This window comes from Mytilus edulis, chromosome 6 (genome assembly GCF_963676685.1).
Source record: "Mytilus edulis chromosome 6, xbMytEdul2.2, whole genome shotgun sequence".
NCBI lineage: Eukaryota > Metazoa > Mollusca > Bivalvia > Mytilida > Mytilidae > Mytilus > Mytilus edulis.
The window spans coordinates 77,766,247-77,784,145 of NC_092349.1; the positions used below are offsets into that span (position 1 = coordinate 77,766,247).

The 17,899-nt window shown below is 30.9% G+C and overlaps 1 protein-coding gene and 1 long non-coding RNA gene across 2 annotated transcripts; one reads left to right on the plus strand and one right to left on the minus strand.

The window, feature by feature from the left end:
- The first annotated feature begins 5,515 nt into the window (after window positions 1-5,515).
- On the plus strand, window positions 5,516-7,217 carry LOC139528481 (uncharacterized). The gene is made up of 2 exons (XR_011665600.1): window positions 5,516-6,125; window positions 6,903-7,217. It is a non-coding gene; the product is annotated as an uncharacterized lncRNA (long non-coding RNA).
- Window positions 7,218-13,311: 6,094 nt separating this feature from the next.
- On the minus strand, window positions 13,312-15,516 carry LOC139526643 (putative leucine-rich repeat-containing protein DDB_G0290503). The gene has a single exon (XM_071321804.1). The coding sequence runs from the start codon at window positions 15,514-15,516 to the stop codon at window positions 13,312-13,314; it is 2,205 nt and encodes a 734-aa protein (XP_071177905.1).
- Between the last annotated feature and the right edge of the window lie 2,383 nt (window positions 15,517-17,899).

A 17,899-nucleotide genomic window follows, 5' to 3' on the forward strand; every position in this document is an offset into this window, starting at 1 on the left:
TAAAAGATGTAGCTAAAATCATGTTTTTTAATATTAAACATATTTTATCAATCTTGAATTGCATCTAGAAATTGACAATGAGGGTCGGTTGAAAACAAAATTTTACGACAAAAGAGATGGTTTCAGCTTTCCAATTGTGATTTTTCCATTAATTTTCTAAGTAGCAACATTTAAAAAAGTCTGTATCATATTTTTCGTCCAGTGACGTTAACCAGTATTTTCCTATTGCAATCCATTTTAGAGTTTTTCAGTTGACAATACTTGGTATCACCAGCCCAGTAGTCAGCACTTTTTTGTGCTGACATGAATTATCATTGATATGGTTATAGTTATATATTAACTGTTTACAAAATTTTGAATTATTGAAATACTAAGGCTTTTCTACCTCAGGCATAGATCACCTTAGCTGGATTTGGCAAAAACGTTTAGGAATTTTGGTCGTCAATGCTCTTCAACTTCGTGCTTTATGGCCTTTTTAACTTTTTTTGGATTCGAGCGTCTTTGATGAGTCTTTTGTAGACGGAACGCGCGTTTGGCGTATCTACAAAATTTAGTCCTGGTAACTATGATGAGTTTATTTACATACTTTTCACCTGCTTTTATTTAATAAAGTCCCTTAAGTTTATCATTCCTATCTTCCCTTTTTCTTTCGGTAAACAACACACTGTTCTTGCGATTTCGTTTGTTTTCCCATCCCATACAAAGGATCATATACTATTATTTATTTGTTTTTCGTGTATATCCGGAATACCTCTCATTTCAATTTCGTATCCAATGACAGACAGAATAAAGGATTTAATAATTAAAACATTTCCTGTAAATGTGAGATCTCTAGATTTCCAAACTTCCATACAGCTTTTTATCTTATTTATTTTTTCTAACCAAATTTGATCTAAGTCCACCCCAGATCAATGTTGTAACCCTAACGCTTTCACATGACGCTTAGACCCTTTGATTTTGTAAAATTTTGTTTTTTTATTTCGCCAGTTGCCTAAATACATGCCAACAGTCTTATCCATATTCATTTTAGTCCCCGAAGGGTTTTCGTACATTTTTAAAGTTTTAAACGTTTCTTCGATAGACTCCTCACTTTTATTAAAGAGTTGAGTATCGTCAGCAATCATATTTAGCTTTGTTTCAATATAGTCCACAGTTCTAGAAGGAAGTTTTATTCCTTCTATATTATGATTGTTTCTAATTGATGCTGCAAGTGGTTCTGCTTGCAGGATATATAACATCAGGGCTATTCCGCATCCTTGACGAATTGAACGGGTTATGCCTATGAATCTAGAAGTAAACTCATTCGTATGAATACACGTCTTGGCGTTAATGAAAAGCATTTTTACCCAACTCCTGAATTTTCCCCCAAACCCAAATGTTAATAAGCAAAAATCGATTCATTCCCACTCCGCCCTATCAAATGCTTTAAATGTTTGTTGATCCAAAAATAATATAGGACCCTCTTCATTTTCTAATTCACAAAAATCTATAACATCATGGAATAATTATTGCCTTGAAAAATGTTGCGCCCTTTGACAAACCCTTTTTGATCGAAATCAATTATTTACGGTAATACATTTTTTTTAACTTTTCCACAAGTACTTTTATAGTTCGTGTTCGAGAGCGTTATAGGACGCCAATTTTTTTTATATCTTCTCTCTCCCCAGACTAAAACATAAGCGTAATCATACTATATTGAGATTCTCAGAGCAAATTGTTGTCAAAGATTTCCTTAATAACCACCACGAAGTCGTCCTTTATCAAATACCAATATATTTTGTAAAATTCGTTCATAATTCCGTCTTCCCCGGGGAATTTATCAGGTTTCCAAATTGTAATGGTCATACCTATTTCATCCATATTTCCAATTCACACATTTTTTTATTTTCTTCGGTTAGTTTATGGTCTATATTCTGTAATAGATTTTCTACAGCCTCCCTATCCCACCCCTCGGACGTAAATATTTTTTGTAGAAAGCTACTTGTTCTTCTAAAATAGATTCTATAGCATCTTTATTCTTTCCGTCTGAACCTTTTATTCTAGACCATAATTTTTCCGCGCCCCTCTTTCTTTTCTAGATTAAAGGAGTACCCTGTAGATTTTTCGCCTTTCTCGTACCAATTAACCGTAGATCTAATTCTGACTGCCTCGGCTTTTTTGTCATAATAGTCTTAAAAACTTTTAAATCGTTTAATTCATTTTCATTATTTGTAAGATCGGTTCCCGTAATTTTATCCAACCTATTTCCCCCTCCTCTTAGTTTTTCTGTAATGTTTAATTGCTTTGCCACTTCAATAGTAATAGTTTTTATTTTTATCTTAGTTTCCTCTCACCATTCAGGACAATTTTCGAACTTATTATTTTTATTTCCAGTTTTCCCAAAAGCTTTCGAACGTATTTTTGACTTAATATACACATGGAAAAAAGTATTGCAACACCTTGATTTTTTAAAACTTGAAAAATCAGCCTCTTTTTTTGGATGAAATATAATAAAATATGTGTATAATATTATCGAAACATAGTTTATGATAACATTGGCATTGAAACGAACAAAAAATGTTCGAAAAAAAAAATGATTTATATAACCACAATTTTAATAACAAAATGAAGTGTTTTTTGTACAAAAAAATGCATTTTACAACTTTTACTGTATTCGAACTTTACAATGTCAGACATTTCAAAATTAATCTTCAGATGACTGTTCACATCATGTTTGATCGTTATACGCCAAAGAATTAGTACTTTGTGCGCAGCCTCCATTGAAACGGATAACTCATCTAAACGTCTTCTGATTCCTGCCATAAATGGACTAATTTGTTGCTAAGGAAGCAGCAACCATTTCTGATGAAGGGCATTGTTTATTTCATGATGTGTTTGAACTGGGGTGTCCTTTCGCGCATTTTCCGGCCAATAGTGTCCCAAATATGCTCGATATGGTTCAAATCCAGGCTATGATCGGGCCAAGGAAGATGAACCGAATTCCATTTGAACATTGGATCTTCCTCCACGATGCTAATTTCCAACTTTGGCGAGCTCTGCACTACATTGGATACGGAAAACTGTGTGTCTGTTCGTTAGCAAAAGTCTCCGAAATGGTCTTATCGCACGATAACCAGTAGCGATGAGTCGATCTCGAACAGTTCTTGTTAAAAGACTCCTGTATGGCCAACACTCTCTTTTTAGGATTGTCTTGTTTGCAATGGGTTTCCTTCTGACCAACCTTCATTATGCTTGATTTTCCCTAGCAAATGGTATAGGGGGTCTTCATTATCTCGGAAGGTCTTCAACAGCGTTTATTGCCTGATTTTTATTCTCAAAACGACTTATAGTGGAATGGTGATGACCAACAATACGTGCAGTTGTTAAGCGACATCCCTGCTTCTCTTATGCTGATAATCTGCCATCTTGCTGCAGTTAAGAGTGGTTTCTATTAAATCTAATAACACATGGATAATTTTAGCGCTTATCTGTATAGTATGTACATTGGCCTTTTTAACTTTTATGGATTCGAGCGTCACTGATTAGTCTTTTGTAGACGAAACACGCGTCTGGCGTATATACAAAATGTTGTCCTGGTATCTATGATGAGTTTATTTACAACCACTGGGTCGATGCCACTGCTGGTGGAGATTTATTTCCCCGAGGGTATCACCAGCCCAGTAGTCAGCACTTTTTTGTGCTGACATGAATTATCATTGATATGGTTATATTTATAAATTACCTGTCTACAAAATTTAAAATTTTTTGAAACACTAAGGCTATCTACCTCAGGCATAGATTACCTTAGCTGTATTTGGCAAAACTTTTAGTAATTTTGGTCCTCAATGCTCTTCAACTTCGTACTTTATTTTGCCTTTTTAACTTTTTTGGATTGACTTATTGATGAGTCTTTTGTAGACGAAACGCGCGTCTGGCGTATATACAAAATTTTATCAAGGTATCTATGATGAGTTTATTCATTACTATAAATAAAGTGTATTTGTTTTTTACTTTCAATTCTCACTGTACTAATCGGGCCAGCGGTCATTTATATATTATACAGACTCTATCAATTAATCAACTCTGTGACCGCCGTGGATAGTTAACTTGAAAATGATATCAGATAGAAAATACTCTTTATTCATAGTAAATGTATGTTCAAAGTATAAAGAAAACGCAAACCGGAAGTCTAATCTGACTTACAATTTCGTCCAATGTCGGAATAATATTCGGACGCTTTTTTTCTTGTTTTTCTCCCAAAATAACTCAATCTGAATAATGATATGAATGGATGAAAAATGCGACTATGTCATGTACCTAAAGGACATAGAGGCATGCTGATTAATTTATTGTGGAAAGAGGAGAAGTGACACACAAAATGAGGTCTTCTCGTTTAATAGTATAGATAAGACAACATGGAAAAGCAAAAAGGCTTATACATTGGATACATTTGTATTCATGGTATACCAGTTTACGTGAATTTCGTTGTTACAGGTGATTTAAGTTCACCGAATGAAAAATTTCCCTGAATAATTTATGCCATGAATCATTATGCATTACCCACCATACAATGAGTCAAAATCTTATAATATGGAATATCTGTTGAAAATATGATAGCGGATAGGTTCTATTAACTACAACCCCTTCCTCTTTTCCCGAATGTGATCTAAGAAATTGAACTTATTATCAGATATGCACTAACATGGGCAAAACTGCGGGTGTCATATGTGGGGCAAGATCAGCCTAACCTTCTTGAGCACCATCGCTTTGATATGATGCAGTTTATGTTGATCAGTCTTTGTTTTGTGCACGTATGTTTATCTGCTGGTCTTCGTGTAAGCCATGGTAATGTGTTTTCGACTTATGATTTGAATGTTTCTCTAGTATCTTTTGCTTCTCTTTTAGAATTTGCCACACATAATGGCATTTTCATTTTCCCCGCCATTCTTTTAAAGTGAACTCATTTACTAGATTCAACATTGTATCCTATCCTTTAAATAAAATCATGTCGTATATTCAGTTTTTTTATCTCGTGGACAAATATTTCTTTTTTCCCTTTGATACTTGTTTATTTTATAGGCTAATAAATTATCTATGAATTTGACAGTCGATTGTTATCGTCGATGACTTAGATATTCCCTACAATCTTTTTTATAATTTTTTAAGTCAATTGTTCTGTCAAAAAAAGCATTATATATTATTTGATATATTAAGTCAGACATTTTGTAATAAATTAATAATACCCTTTAATCTTATATATGAAGAGTAAACCATAGATAACCTTTTTGTTACAAAAACCTCCATGCTGACAGAGATATTTACGTGTGCAATTTATATAATCAAAATACGTAAGTATTAAACCAAAACATCAACCAATATCATAACAAGACACATCAAATATGATATCGAAATACAAAGCAATGCTTTGGTTGTGTATCATCTTGTTATTTGTGATATACAACATAAACTATATTACCTGTATTGTATCAAGTTCGAAATACTTGAAAACCCAACATTAGATGTAAGGGATATAAGCCGATAACAGTCCATTCTGTAAAATATTGGACAGGTCTGAGGCCGCAGGCCGAAGACCTGTTCAATATTTTACAGAATGGACTGTTAGAGGCTTATATCTTACTTAAAACATTGTTTAACACGTCGATAAAAGTTAAAATAAAAGAAAAGCCAGCAAAGATTTATTTTCATCAAGTATGAAAATTGTTTTGTGAATAAACTTTCTTTACATTAAAATATATCCTACATGTTGGCCCCTTTAAACAATAACTAAACTTAATACAAATAGACAAAAAGAAAGTACAGCTGAAGGTAAACAACATGTATTGCTACATGAAGAATAACAGTAAGACACAGGGTATGTGTATCGTGATTTTTACGTGCGCAAGGACTACTCACATTTTCTGCTCATAGTGTCCGTGGATACCATTACATACGGTTTGTGTTTCAAAATGGATAAAGTGATGAAAGTATATTTTAAATGCAAAAACGAAGAAAAAGATGTCGTTGCATGTATTAGTGATTGTGTTGTTTCAAACTTTGGATTAAAATCAAATGTGTAATTGGAATCTATTCAGATACAGTATTCAGTGTGGATTACAAAGAGGATATAGACAAAGCAGCTAACAATGGTTAGTTTTATATATATTATATTTCAAAATGTAGTCCTCCTCTTTTAGTTTCTTGTTTCTTCTTGGGTTTTATTTTTACCAAGTGAATGAAAAAAGAAAAAGAATAGGATATGAAAACAGGTTCTTGTTGAACCATATCGAGTGCACCGCAGTCGATTTTATTACAAATACATATTAATTAATCTGAACAAATGAAGAAATAGCAACATGCAATCAGTTATATTCTGTTATTGGATTTTTCAAGAGACTGTACCCAAACGGTACCACCTGAATACACCCCCCCCTTTTCTGTTTTTTTTTCTTTCTGCAAGGTCGTGTCGCTCTTTTTTTTCGTTTATTTGTTTATTGAGTCCTTTGTGTTTTATAAATGTTACCGAAATATATTCTTGTCTCGATCTTCTTTTGAAAAAAAAATCTCTCATAAAACGATCACTGCAAAAAAGTGCGAATCGGAAACACGATTGGTTTGTTTGACAGATAAAATGCGGTAATGTGTTCCTTTATTCTACTTTCCATATTCATCGTGGTTCATGAGCGAAGTGTAGCATTATATTTATATTTAAGCAATAATATCAGACTTAAAAAAACAATATTTCTTAATCAAATTAGAAACTTGAATATTATTAATATTTATAGTCCCCTAGTTCATGAAGGAAGTTCAAAATTCGCACTTTCTACACAGGATAAGGTTTAGTTTGTTCATGGCCCTTGTATTGTAGCATGATCTATCAAATTAAAAAATAATTACTTCATTGCTTTATTCATTTTTAATTGTAGTTGAAACTGATGTTAGGAAGAATAAGAGCAACACCAGAGGTCAATTTTGATAGTCTAAAGACGGATGAGGATAACTCTTTTGAAAAAATAAATAAATTCATAAAATCCAAAGAACAAGACTTTCAACGAGCATAATCAACTTATTGAATTAGTCTTAAAAGAGACAACCCCAAAACACGAGAAAATGGCTGTGATATTAGTATTGGATGTGTTAAAAATCAATTTGAAAGTGATTTCTTTTCCTCAAGAAACCGTTTTGATGAGTGACAAAGTTATTGTATTGGAAAGTGACTTTAATAAAATGTTTTTATTTAACTGTCATTTGTTCTTTGGTTGTATTTAATGTTTACAAGATGAAAACAATTGGGGTATTAATAGGTTTTTTATTTGAGTGATTTAACTATCATTTACCTGTAAGAATCAGTTATGCTACCTTTAGCTGTCCAATATTTTTAAGAAAGAGGAGGGCTATTCTTAAAAATATTGGACAGCTAAAGGTGACATAATGGTTTCTTACAGGTAAATGATAGTCCAATCACTGAAATAAAGAACAGGTAAAACAATAGAATGACGTCACAACAATGTTTTAAAGAATAATAAAGAACTGATTAAATAAAAGAAAACGCTATAATAGCCGAATTCCTGCATGGATTTAGACTCTTGTAAAGTTGTGTCAATAAATAAACTCATCATAGATACCAGGACTTAATTTTAATATAACGTTAGAAAAACAACGAGCCATGTGCTTAGGAATCACGTAAATACTATAGGACGTTTATAATTTAAACGTATAATTTACAATAGAGTCAACAGTTTTGGAATTCGTAATTCGCAAATACAAGAAAAACGATATTTCTATCAATTTTGTTAACACCGGTTGATTATCGTACATTCTCTATTTGTCAAACCTGTAATTACTTTTTCTATAAAGGCGATTGTAGTCATAGTTAAAAAATTATCACTAAATTCATCGTAGATATAATATATAATTATATCGAGAGAAAACAAATCCGGGTTATTAACTAAAACTGAGGGAAACGCAGCAACTTAAAAAAACCTCGTTGCATTGAAGACCTATTGGTGACCTTCTGCTGTTGTATTTTCTATGGTCAGGTTGTTGTCTCTTTGACACATTCCCCATTTCCATTCTCAATTTTATCATTTGAGGAAATCGCATTAATTAAAAACATTAGAAGACTTTTTGAGTCGACAGGTTAAGCGTGTCCTGCTCCAATTCACGGAATCCAAATATCATAATCGGAAATTGGACATAATCGGTCAAATACAGATCAAATGACATACTTAAATAGTATCTAAAGCTTTAAGACCGCAAAACATCATCTCTGCTGAGTAGAGACATTGATACATTGAATCCGCTAAACAGTTTTTGATTATAACTTAATAGTCTATTATTATTCGACACTTCTTCCACGAATGTATTTTAATTCGAATTTCTTAATTTCTATCATCTTGTATTCTGCCTATGATTACAATAAAATATCTGTAAATATTATAACTCATCTATTACATGTATTATACTGTACAAAACTTTATTAAATGCTAACAACGGAACAAATATATGGCACCCCCAATTTCCTTATCAAAAATATCAATTCATAATAATAATCTTTATTTGTCATATAAGTAACATTATACTTGTGACATAAACAAAAGTAACAACAACAATAAAATAACTGAGTTGAACACACACATATCTATATATATACAAGTAAAACTAACTAAGAGTCCCCTGTCCTCAGCTCTAAAGACTGTTTTATAAAGGAACCAGTTTTTTTCACTTGGTTTATATTAGAAGGATTTAGTAGAATTACTAGTTTTTGTGTATCAGATAGATTTGGAAACATAGGATTATCTATTGCCATGTCATTAAAAAGTTTTATACGTAAAACGTTATTAATTTGACAGTGGAGGAGAAAGTGATTTTCATCTTCTAAGGTTTTACAAGTTGGACATGTTCTATTGTCTCGAGGTATTTTTAGATATCTGCCCTTTTCAATGAGCAAATTATGGTCACTAATTCTGATTTTTGTAAATAAACGTCTAGTTTCAAAATTTTGATATTTAAGATAAAATTCTTGGTCTTGTTTGACTTTAATATTTTTGTAAAGAAAAAGTTTGTTATTTTCGTTCAAACTATTTATTTTATTTTCCAGTAGTTCTGTATAAAATTTACTTGTAGTATTCTTAATCCAAGTCTTTAATTTGTTAACTTGTTCCATGTTTAGACAGGACATTACTTTTTGTGTATCAATATTCATTTCTTGTGTTGAGTCTTTTATAAAAGTGAACCAAGTATAAACTCCTTGTGAATCAAGGTGTTTACTTAATGTATAACTTTCTTTTAGTAGCGGGTTTATGTTTTCAGTATTTAATCTAGCCCAATAAAGAATTGCTTGTGTTTTTATATATTTTTCTATTGGTTGTCTACCAAGTTCAGCTTTAACGCCTAAATTAGCAGATGTTTTTTTAGTACCTAGAATATATTTACAGAAATTAACATGAACCTTTTCAAAGGGAGTCTTATCCAAATATTGGAAATTATCTATATCTTTGTTTTGAGATTTTAATCTGCCTTTTGCTCTATAATAAGATTGATATGTATCCATGTATGATATTTCAGCATTATATGTTAAAATTGGTTTTATAAGAGAATCAAAAAGATTACAGGATACATTAACAGGGAAATTTCCCCAAAAGGCTGCATGTTTTTTTAATGAAAACAGAGCTTTCCTAGCTTTTTTGGCTAAATCTGTTAAACTTGCATTTAAATTTCCGTTATTTTTTATCAGAGTGCCCAGAAATTTGTATTCTGTAACGTTATCAATTTTTTCATTATTGAACCTTACAATGTATGGTTCCAGTTTTGTAGTTCTTTGTTCAATGATCATTGTTTTTGTTTTTTTAGTATTTAGACATAATTGCCATTTTTCACAGTAATTTGATAAGTTATTTAGGCTATTTTGAAGACCTTCTTTACTTTCTGATAAAATTATAAGGTCATCAGCAAACAAAAGACTTCCTATATCAGAATTTAATATTCTCAAGGGTGTTGAACCTTTATGGTCAAAATTTTCAACTATATCATTAATAAATAAATTGAAGAGTGTGGGACTAATACTGTCCCCTTGTTTTACTCCTCGGTCAATGGGAAAGAATCTAGAATGTTTATCATTATATTTTAAAGATGCTTCAGTATGAATAAACTGTTGTTTTATTATTTCAAACATATGTTTCCCTACACCCATTTTAGCTAATTTATAAAGCATTCCAATTCTCCAAAGGGAATCAAAAGCCTTTTTAAGATCTACAAAACAGACAAAAAGTTTTCTTTTATTTTTATGAATATATTTATTAATCAAAGTTTTAAGGATAAATACACTGTCTGCAGTTCTATGATTAACTCTAAATCCAAATTGGGCATTAGTTAATTTTTTTTCCAAAGTTTTAATCATTCTTTGATTTAAGATGCTACTAAATAATTTGGATATACAGTTGATTAAAGAAATTCCTCTGTAGTTGCTTGGGTTACATTTGTCACCAGATTTATGTACTAAAGTTATGTATGCAGTATTCCATGAAGTTGGATAGTGTCCTGTTTTTAACATAAGATTAAATAATTTAGCATATGCTTTGGTAGTTACTGGACTACTAAATTTAATTACCTCGTTTAACACACTATCTGGACCACTTGCTTTTCCATTTTTTAAGTTTTTTAAAATACAATTAATTTCAGAGCAAGTAATAGGCCTGTCTGTTTCAGGGTTATAAGAAATATTATCTTCAAAAATTTTCAGCTTTTGCTCAATTTTGGTTTGAAAATCATTATTTATTTTTGAAAACTTTCCTTGATTTTGGAAATGTTTAATTGTGCTTTCACTGTCCTTTAACATTTCTTTTAAATCATCATCTCCATCTATATTTTTGTTTTCTAGTGATTTTAGTATTTTCCAGTATTCCTGAGGATTTTTATTCATTGAATCTGAAAGTTTATCAAAGATTTTCTTTTTATATTCTATTTTTTTTCAGTTTTATTAACTTTCTAAATGATTTGAGTAAACAAAAATATTTATGTTTCAGTGAACAGTTAAAGGGATTTTGTCTTAATTCTTTTCCGACTGCATTTATTGACTTTTTATATTCATATACTTCATTATCTGACCATTTTTGTTTCTTTTTTTTGTTTCTTTTAGAGTTTGGTATACCTCTTACATGTCTTAATGTACAAGATTTTTCTGTTAAGTTGCATAAAATTAAATCAAGCTCACTAGCTGCCTGATCTATCCCATTTTGATTTTCACTATATTTCTTTGTTTCAAAGTTTATAATTTCATTTATAAAATTTTCAGAAGATATAGTTTGAATTAATATATTTTTGGAGTTATCGTTCCACTTATAAGATTTCATTGTTTTCCATTTGTCTTCTGGAAATAGATACTGTTTTTCACTTATATTACATTTAAGAAATATTTCAATTTGTGCATGATCTGAAAGGTAGTTGATTTCATTAGTTTTAAAGTATATTACTGAGGTCAGGAGACTCTTACTTACAATAGCATAATCTACTGTACTCAAGCCATTGGGTGTGAAACATGTAAAATATCCCAAAGAATCACCAATGTATCTGCCGTTAAGTATACGTAGTCTTGATGACAAGCATAATTCTAAAAGATTGTTACCCTGTGCATTTAGTATTTTATCTTGGTTATTTCTTTTTAAAAATTGATCCACATCATAATTTTGAGGTAATATATTTTGAGAATGTATATTAAATAGATCTGGGTCATCATTTTCTATAAAATCTGGATGACTGCTAGTGCGGGAGTTAAAATCTCCTATTAAGGCAATTTGTCCTTTGTTTGAATATGTACTTATTTCTTTTTCTAACTGGGTATAGTCATTTTCATAATGAGTGGAATTTACAGGGGGGATATAAACAGCACACAAGTATAAGTCATGTGTAAGGCCAAAGAAATTTTTGTCTAATTTAAGCCATAGCCTGTTTTGTGAATTTGTACCTTCTTGAATATGGGAAATCCCTTTGGAGTATATTTTTTTATAGTATACTAGTATCCCACCACTATGTCTTTTTGCTTTCTTCTTCTTTTTTCTTATTTTAGAAAAGGTATTAAAGCCAGGGATATTATATTCTTTACATTCTCCTTTCCAGGTTTCTAATAAGATATTTATGTCACTTTTTATACTGTTAAGAAAAAAATCATCATTTGATTTGTCACCAAGACCATGTATATTCCATGCAGATATAGTTAGTTGCTTAATTAATGACTTCTGATTCATTATAAATCCAAAATTGAAATATATGGCTGAAAACTAGCTTTAAAGCATAGTGATATATCTATAACATTATTATAATCATGTGTAAGTCTACATTTAAAACACATAGTAGTATAATACATCTGTTTGAAAGTATGCATTAAAAATAAAAAGGCATTCAACTTATTTAAGCTAAGTACCATAAAAAGAGGGATAACTCTTATCTAAATTTTCTTTATTCCAAATCTTTGAGAGAGATAATACTGTGTTACAGAATAACCCTTTTTATTTCTTTTCCTTCAGGTTTTTTATTGTATTTCAGAAATAAAAATAAATATCTCTATTTCTAATTGTGTATAAAGCATTATCTTTACTGGTTGTTATTACATTTTAGAAAAAGGATTTATGGATGCATGAATATAATATACAATGATGAAGAATATAACTAATATAATACAAATTTAGTACCACTTTACATGTTAAATGGGGGAAAACTTTAAGATAAATATAAAGAGAGTTTCTAGACAATAAAGTTTTACTATAGAATTTGGGTGTGTTTGGATATACACCCGAGGCGGCCCATGGTCACCCATAGGCACCCATGGTTTGATATTTTGTGTATAAAATATCAAACTAAAGGTACCCATTGGTAACCATAGGCCGCCTCAGGCGTATATCCAAACACACCCTTTAATATACATGTATATTCTTATTATTATTAAAGTAAAATGTATATATAGAGAGAACCATGAATCTTTAAGAAATAAAATTTATATAGAAAACAATAAAGCATTATTTCTTGTTCTTTGTTTTACTGTGATAACATATCACTATAACTTGTTATAATGTCAGACTACGTCAAGATTTTACTGTTTTACAGTATTGCAAAAAAATAAATTCTAGCTAATAACATGAATAATATTCTATCAAGCACCACATTCTTTTTATGGTATACTTCTATTAAACAAAAGATTATTTATAAAAAATAATTTTTAAACACCCCAAAACTACATCTTAATCAGTCATTAAGCCATGTTTATTTCTCAGCTGCGTTTTAAAATCAACATTGAACACAAGATTTATCTAAAAACTGTATAAAATGAAGAATAAGATACACTTATTTCCTAACATTTTTCATTTCTTGCAGCATTAATTCTATCATTGGAAGCAAGCTGTCTGTACTGTCGCTGTATTGTTGACGGTTTACATTTTGGTACTGATTCTGCCAATTTTGATTTATATTTTGGTTTTGCCTATTGTTGCCATTTTGCCAATTTTGCTTGTTATAACTCATATTTCTATTTTGTGTATTATAATCCTTTGTATTTCTATTGTAAAAGCTATGTTTGTACCCTACATTATCTGCTGTGTTTTGATATGGTCTGTTTCCATAGTTTTGGTTTCTATTATGGTTGTCTGGACTTCTCTGCTTTGTATCTGTTACAATACCAAGTAATGGGTTAGTTATTTTCTTGATACATTTCACCATGATTCCTACTCCTACCTCATTAAGATGAATTCCATCAATATAGTCTGTTGTTCTCATATTACTATATTCTACCAGTTGTATGTTTTCGTCAAAACAGTAATCTTTAAGTAAAGTATTATACTGACGTCGTGTCTCTTCAAATTCTTTAGACTGATCACGGTCTCTTAAAAAACGAGGTAGAATTTCTGCGAGAATGATCTTAGTTGCTGGTAGTATTCTTCGTGTTGTTTCTACTAGATATTCTACTTCTTTTAGTACACAATCAGCTTGTTTTCTTTCAAGATCATTTGATCCTATTTGAAAAAGTACATTTTCTGCACTTACTTTTTCTAATTTGATAAATTGTGTAGCGCCAAATACTGTTTTGTCTCTCAGTGTATTAATTCGTGTATTTTTATTTCTATATATCCTTCTGCCATTCAAGTCTTTAACTATTGATGAACCTATTATCCAAAGATTAGCTTTGGGAGTATTTTCATTTGTTGAATTTTGTGTACTTCTAACACTTTCTCCTTTTTCTTGAGAATTTTCAAGCCTGTTATGATCAATTTCACCTTCATTTCTAAAATCTTGCGATTGATCATTGTGAGATACTGGTGTGTCATGTGACATACACATTTGGTTTTTCCTTAAATCTGAATCAATTTTGTCTATTTTTTTGTTAGTTTCTCTTGTTTCTGCCTGATTTACTCTTAACTCTTCAACAACGCGGTTCATGTTCACGGCATTTGCAGTCTGTGCTAATAGTTTGTGAGTTACTTCTATTCTGTTGAGAACAACCAATGAATCTTGATATATTTTCTGTGAATTTTCACATCTGTCTAAATCCATCTTAATATTTTCTCCTAACCATGCTAACTGCCTGGCGACTGTTGACATAGTTTCACTATTTATGTTGGTATTTAAATTCTGAACAACTTTTTCTAATTTTTCTACGTCGGATTTAAGTTTTGTAATTTCTGAGAATTTTTCATTCATTTCATTACATACTTTAAGGACCTCATTTGTTTTAGAATCGTTCTCTATTAATTTACGTTCGATTGAGTGCAAAACTTGTTTTATATCACTTATATCTTTTTCTTTAGATTCCTCTCGAGCTTGGACATTTATTTGTTCTGTATCTGACATTGTTTCTGAAGTTTTTTTGTCTTTCTCTTGGTTTTCAGACACTATGATTATTTGTTCTTTATCAGACATTGTTTCTGAAGTTTTTTTGTCTTTTTCTAGGTTTTCAGACACTGTTTTTGAATAACTAGTTTCTTCGTCTTGTTCATCAGATTGCATGCTAAGATCAACATTTACTGTCACCTTGTTTGAGGAATTATTTTGTTCTTCGTCCTTGAAAGGTTCATAAAGTGTTACCTTTGCAAACAGCTCATCCACATTCGGATTATCTCCCTTTGCCCGTTGGCTAACCAAATTGTCAATTACCAACCATATCTCTTTGTATTCATTTTCTAACCATGTGTCAATAGTTTTACCCTGTATCATTGCATTTGTCGTGGTGTAAAAGAGAGTAACTACTAACAACTTTTTATTATTGAATGATATTTCAACAGCTGATTTGTACAGCAAATCTGTTGGTGATTTCCACTGGAAGGGCTTTTGTTCATCGTTAATGTTAATTGATTTTGATTTAATGTCAAAATCTTTCCATTTTACATCGTAATTTGGATTGTCACCCAATATTTTAAAGTATCGGATAAGCAGTGCTCGTCGCCAGAGTAGTAAAGTGTCCTTGTTAAGCTTAAAAGTTGCTTGTGATTTCCCCCTTACAATTTGATGTATGGGGCTTTTGCTGGACCTCGGAGCTTCAGGTGAATTTGATGCCATTATGACGTCTAGGGTTGAATATATATATAAAGTATAAAACACGTGTTTTGGGTTAGTTCATAAAATCTACTTTTTGTGTGTTTTCAGCCATATTTCTCGTTTTTAAGCCTTTTTAGTCTTCTGCCACATTTGGAACATGGGGGTCGCCATGATACCGGAAGTCAAAAAAAATGACGAAGTCAATTCGAAAATCAACAGACATTACACGTTGGTTATAAATATCTTATTCAAGTTTGATTAAGCACTGTTAAAATCATTTGAAGAAAAAATGTGTTCCGAAGTCCATTTTTTATATCATTTGTTGTAAATTAACATTTTGTATATATATATATTAAATGATAAATAAAGTATTCAATTTGAGAAGACAGAATCAGAAAACGCCAATGGCGTCTACAAAACAACTTTGTGCCGATTATGGGACATATTGATAAATTAAATACAATTAGTATTCATCAGAAAAGTGAGTATTTATATCATTATCGAATTAAGCTAGATAAACTGAAATTTCTCGTATTCGTTCTCTTGTTATGAACCTAAAGATTCATTTGTCCGCTTCCAGCTGAAGATGTAATACCACCAGAATATTATATTTCACGTCCGGTTGTATACAAAAATATTTCGACAAAAAATATTCCCTTGAATTTGACATTTTATTGCAGTAAGACATTTCTGTTTCATAAACATATGTCTTGATTATTTCAAATCACTATTATGTTTTCATTTTGAGTTTCTATCGAATATTTTGCAAATATTTCTTAATTTGAAACAAAAATAACTTCTGCACATTTTTTTGAATAGTGCAAATTTAACAAAGACTAATAGAGGAGAATTAATGTTGATATTACGCCTGAAACATTTAGACTAGGTACTTGAAATGTTTTGTCTGATTTCCCTGTGGAAAATGTGAGTGTCTGTGTATTTTTTGAAGAAGTAAAAATAAAAAATAATTGTCACTTTGGCGCAATTATTTCTATCAAATTGCAGAAAGACTACTCTACATGTTTATAGTGACACACAGCTACGATTCGTGTTTCTCAAACTTCGTTTTTTAACGGGACGATTTCAACTTCCCAATTATCAATTTCCCATTTCTCAGCAGTAACATACCATCTTCCCCTTTGTATGGTGTTTACATATCACAATTGATACGTTATTCACGTGCTTGTTCACACTATACGGACTTCATATACAGGAGTGTGCTCCTTACGCAAAAACTACTCCAACAAAGTTATGAGGAGGACAGATTAAAATTGACACTCCGTAAATTTTATGGACACCATCACGAATTGGTGGATCCATACGATGTGTCTTTAACCAAACTAGCTAAGGACATTTTTACCACATGGTAGATTGTGGTTTGTCATTATGTCGTCTAATCTTTTAATTACCAAACGTGACTTATTCCCGATTGTGACTGTTTTGCTGAGTGTGAATTCTCATTACTATAAGACGTGTTACGGTTCTTGTCTATCCCAAATTCATGTATTTAGTTTAAATTCTAATGTTATATTTGTAATTCTCATCGGATTTTGTCAAATGTGTTGACGTCTTTTCTATTATATTTATGTGTTATGGAAAGAAAAATTAATCACCGCCGTCATTTATTATATTTAATTTTGGACAACGTAATCTGTACGATAATTTACGTTTGAAGTTGGATTCCTTTCAACTGGACATATATATATATATATATATTATAGTTAATTGCTATTAATATGTATTGCAATATGCATTGTGTTTAAATGCAATATCAGTATTTAGTTCTATTATAATCTTTAATCAATCCTAATTCTATCCTACTTTTGAGATATAGTTTTTCATATGTGACGTCATTCTTCTGCTGTTTCAGAAATTTCATAAATTCAAATGTGACGTAATTTTTAATGCCTTTTCACCATCGTATGTGACGTAATTTTCACATTTTACTGCGTAGAGGCCTGGACTGAGTCGGGTGTGTCTATTCTGTGTTGGTTTTTGCATTATGTATTCGTGTTTGTTTTCTGTAATGAGTTAATACTTCAGTTTCATTATGTATATCTGTTATATTCATTTGATAAAATTTACTGTTTGCAATAGCATTAATTGTTCTAAATTATAAGGATGTTCTTATCCCAAGCATAAAAACATAGCCGTATTTGACACAGCCTTTATCAACTTTTTATCTTTAGTGCTGTACAACTTTGTACTTTTTTTCGCTTTCGATCTTTTATATCTGGGCGTCACTGGTGAGTCTTGTGTGGATGAGGCGCGTTTTTGATGTATTGAATTTTAAACCTGATGCTTTTTGTTATTCATTAATCATGTGTTTCTTTGTCTAATACGTTCTCATATTTATTTGTATTGTAGTCCTGTAATATTATGTTGTCATTTCAATGTTATATTT

Bases quoted from the DNA above. Each gene is read 5' to 3' on its own strand.
- LOC139526643 (XM_071321804.1), bottom strand. From the start codon at position 15,516: ATGGCATCAAATTCACCTGAAGCTCCGAGGTCCAGCAAAAGCCCCATA.